Genomic DNA, 4,872 nt, shown 5'->3' on the forward strand with positions numbered 1-4,872 from the left:
ATTAGAAATTGATCTTTAAGGAGCACAGTGTATATAAACACAAAATTAAGAAAGAAAAATTATGGAAATCACGGGATAATTAAATGTGGATTGAATTTCAGGGACTATCTGCGAAATGCGGTTCTTCAGATGTTTCGATTCTGTAAGTAAGATTTTGTGAACAATTGAAAACTCACGGCACAAAAATGGATGTTTCGTATGATGCACAGAGCCACAATCACTTTTTGTATAAATATGAATATTAAATCTGTCAATCTATTGTGTGTGTGTGAATTTTGTTATTAAACGAGTATTTCTTTATATCTTATCTAAAAATTAATTTAACGATCAGATAAAAGAATAATGAGTTACTCATAATACTCTAAACTGTCATTGATTGATTAAATTATTCGATATATTTATATTGCAATTTCGATACAACGGAAAAATTTGATTATGATTGATCTGTTCTACTTCTATTCATCTATCTTCTATTGACAATGATTGTTTCGTGTTATTTTTCTGTCAAATGGTTGACTCGTGTTACTTGTTCATATCATCATTGTCTTATCTTAGTTTTGTGATCAAAGATTGACTTTGTACTATTCGTAATATAATAATAATTATATTAGAACTAATCGATTCCACTTGTCCAACCAAATTTAGTTTATTTCACTTGTCGTTCGTATAGCTATTGGTCTATTCTACTTCTTTGCCCATTATTAACTTACACTGTATATCTATTTTTCCATTTTAAAATCAATGGTCGATTTATACTCGTCTGATACAACTATATCTTATTTTACTTGTCCATTCTAATTCATTTTTCGCTCATTATTAATTCATATCTACTACTTGTCTGACCATTCAATCGATACATTACTTGTTCGATAATAACTGTTCTACACCACTTTTTCAAGTGGATAATTTACACTATTTATCAAACCCAATTGTTCAATTTATTCAATCGTATCTTGAACAATCTACTCTATTTTTCTACCTATTATTATCATTAATATACTTTTCTAATAAGTTGTCACTATGATTGACTTACTCCACTTGTTTCTCGATTAATATTAATCTACACTACTTATCTAATAAAACAGACAAATCTGATTCTTGAATCGTTGTCATTATGATTGATTTACTCTACTTTTCTAATAAATAGACGACTCTAACTCGTTTCACTCGTCACTATTACTGATCCACTCCACTTCTCTCCCCATTATTATTAATCTATACTATTTTTCTAATAAATAGACAAATCTAACTTGTTTCACTATGATTGATCTACTCCACTACCTCTCCACCCATTATTATTAATCTATACTACTTATCTAATAAATATAGTCTTTTCACTCACGTTCTCACTATGACTGATTTATTCTACTTGCCCATTACATAACCTACACTATTTGCCAGACAAGTCTTGGCCATCTTACTTCATTCTACGTCCGATCACCATTTTTCCTACGATAAGAATTCACACCTCGTACATCATTCGCAATTTCTCGTTCCTCCTCCAGGCACACGAAAGGAAGAATCGTACAAGTAGCGATTCCGCGATATAAACGCTTAATTAATCCCCCCTCTACGGGAGTTGAAACCCGGCTTATCGCTGCTCGTCAAGACCTGGCCTAAGCTGATATCCATTTAATTAGGAGGCGCCTAGCACGCGGATAGAATGTCATTATCGTTTCAACCGCTGTCGCACAGAGCACGCAGCTTCCTCTCAGCTTTACTTAGACCTGGAATTTAGCAGATCGGGGGGACAATCGAACTCGTGGAACTCGTCGATAAGCCTGTGCCAACGTGGAAACAGGATTTACACCTTTGCTAACCTTCGATATCGCGGAAGAAGATCAGTGGCACGGTCTATTTGAATAGTACACGAAGGAATGAATAAAGTATATATATATATATTAAAAAAGTGTATATATATTACGAATATTATATATATCACGATATTATACGAAAGTTTCTATTATACGAAGAGAGATATCTCGAATTTTTTATTTTGGAAATTTCGCAAGAAATTTGAAATTTTTTCTTCCGTTTTATCCTTCGTTCAATTTCTTTGTAATTCTAAATAGATGGTGATTTTTCAAGAGCTTTTAGATATTTGGAATTTTCGATATTGTGAAATTAATATTTGTAGTATGGTATAATATTTTTATATCATATTGCATGAAATTTTGAATTATTATGAATTTAAATAGATTCAGTTTGTATATCAATGATATATATTACGGATAGAGGAATGAATATCATGAGATCACGGTACAGTTATTTCTGTTTTCGATACATCTTGGAAAATCTGCAACGAGGCACGCGAATATGGAAAGAGGGGTGGTTACACGTCAGTAATTTTGGAGAAAGCCGGATCGTAAATCCTGGAATCCATTACTCTCCAGAGATGCGTCCAAGTCTGGTTCTCGTGTCAGTATACGTTACATTAGTAGTTATTATGGAACTGGATGAGATTCCACGAATTTTCAAATCTTTTATGTTCTGGTTAACCTATGACATGCCTATTACCATTTTCAAAAAGAGATGGGTTTCGAGTATATGTAATTTTATTTTCGCAGTAGATTGTGCATTATTTTGTTCGATATTTTCTTTCTTTAATTCCATTCTATCGAAGTTGAAAAGTTCGAGAGAATCTTCAAAATTTCGAGTGGCTATCGATGTCAATTTTAATGGAAAAGAATCTTTTATTAAAGTATTTTGGATGTAAAATCCTTTGATCTTTAATATATTTTTTTAATATTGGAATATTTGATTTACGAATTTTTAAAACAAAAAATATAGATATCGTAGATTTTACGTTCGATCGATTTTCATGTATCGTAAACACAATCAAAATTATTACGTCTCATTTCTTAAAATTCGATTTATTCTACTGATTCGATTCAATAATTGATCTCTACTACTTATTCGATTACGATACACTCGATTTATTTCTCTACTACTACTTGTCTGACGAATGATTCACTTGTATTACTACGTCCACTCTCATTCTACACTTTTGCTTGACCTATACTACTTGACCGCTAGGCCACGATTCCACAGTCTTTACCGCGTAATAGCTTCGATTGAGTCGCCAGTTAGTAGAGTCCATCCCATAAAATAACAATCGCGTGCAGCAAACAATTTAAACAATTTTACATCCCGACAATTTTGGGGAAATTAATGGAACACAGGCGAGGCCATTAAAAGGCAGTGAAGATGCAATTAGACGGTCAAGCACGAAGTAATCGTTGGCTGACGAGAAACGCTCCTATTCTACTTACACTGCACTTAACTCGTTGACCGAGTGAGTCAGCTTTCAAACACGCCGCCGCGCATCGTTCGATAACGATTCTCACTCGGATTTACGACACATGTCCGACCCTGTCAAATGCCCGATTTTTATTCGATTTATTTTTTGCTCGTCAAACTTTCTTTCTATAATTAAAAATATAATTAAACGAAATATTATAAATGGATGAACTTTTGCTTCTACTTTTTTTTTATATATAAATATTATTTATATTTGACTCGATTTTGTTGTTTTATAAATTTTATAAATATTTATATTTTAATATATATTTATATGAAATAATTGCAAAATGGGAAAGATTATGGAATTATACAGAATTTTAAAGTTGTGTGAGAAGAAAAAAAATTGAAAGAATTCCAAAATTTTGTTCGATCGGTAAAAGAAAAATTATCGATCGAGCAAATTAAAATAATTTAAGAATATCAGTGTTATACGTTGAGTTAAGCTTGGAAATTTTCACCAGTGGTTATTTAAATCCGTAAAAGGAGTACGGAACTTTTCAGTTCCGGTTACAGATTCCGATTTCCTGTGCACGCACAAAAGATTCCTCGGCTACAACTCGTTCGTCATCCGGTTTTTATATCTTATCGCCCCACGAGAAACACGAAACATGAATTTATCGAGTTTAACGGAATTTCAAGAAAAACATTTCTCCTCCTTGGGCATTCAAAGTTTTTTCACATTGACAGAACGTGACTCGGTTTTATGCTCTTATCGAATCGAATCGAAATACGAATTATTTATCTTCTTAACCCGCCACACAGATTTCTTATTCAACAAAATATGGATCCTTTAATAAGTAAAAGCGATCGAAAAAAAGAATTTTGGAATCGAAATATTGGAGTTTTTGAACAAGTTATCGAAATATAAAATATACTTTTAAAAAACATAACCTCGAATTTCGATAACCTCTTTAAAATCATAAAGTATTTCAAAATCCTCCATTATTACACCTTTCATAGAGACACTCTATAAAAAGAATTCTTGCTTCTCGAGGAAGCAGTATGATCAAAACTATCCAAAAAACATCCATAAGTATTTCCATACTTCGTATAATTATAACCATTTCCTATATTCTCCAAAAAAAAAACAGCAAACAGCCTAACAGATTCTTTTTCCCTCTAAAAAAAAAAAAAAAAAAAAAAAAGAACAACATCTTGATACGACTCAGATCCGATCATCGTCGAGCAGATGAGCATTTTTCCGAATCATTCGCGAGTGGGAGAGGGTAAAATAACGCGTATAAATCAACGCCCCGCGGAAGGGATGCTTCGAGAACTCACTTCCATCTCGCTTTCTCCCTCCCCCCCCTCTACCAAGCTCTGTTTCCATAGTAGCGGAAATTTTATTATACCATAGTGAGGCGAGCACGCCTATCTATTCGACCGATACAAAACTGCGTGACCGACCGAGGGGGCGGCACTGTAAATCAAGGAATGAATATCACGGGGCAATGTGGAAGCTGTTCCGTTATTTCGTGCCGGCCACCCTTTCTTCGAATCCTGTCCACCCGCTGTGACCCACATCCGTCGATTTTCGTCTGGTTTCGACAGGGGTGGGGGAAGGAGGGG

At 33.7% G+C, this 4,872-nt stretch overlaps 1 protein-coding gene across 1 annotated transcript in view; it reads left to right on the forward strand.

Moving 5' to 3' along the window:
- LOC102675942 overlaps positions 1-4,872 on the forward strand; it is a 94,934-nt gene that overhangs the window by 42,585 nt on the left and 47,477 nt on the right. The window contains exon 2 of the mRNA XM_006610676.2: positions 102-142. Coding sequence (XP_006610739.1) covers positions 102-142 — 41 coding nt within the window. The remainder of the gene's footprint in view (positions 1-101; positions 143-4,872) is intronic.

The sequence above is a fragment of the Apis dorsata genome, unplaced genomic scaffold (assembly GCF_000469605.1).
Source record: "Apis dorsata unplaced genomic scaffold, Apis dorsata 1.3 scaffold_74, whole genome shotgun sequence".
In the NCBI taxonomy this organism is placed as follows: domain Eukaryota; kingdom Metazoa; phylum Arthropoda; class Insecta; order Hymenoptera; family Apidae; genus Apis; species Apis dorsata.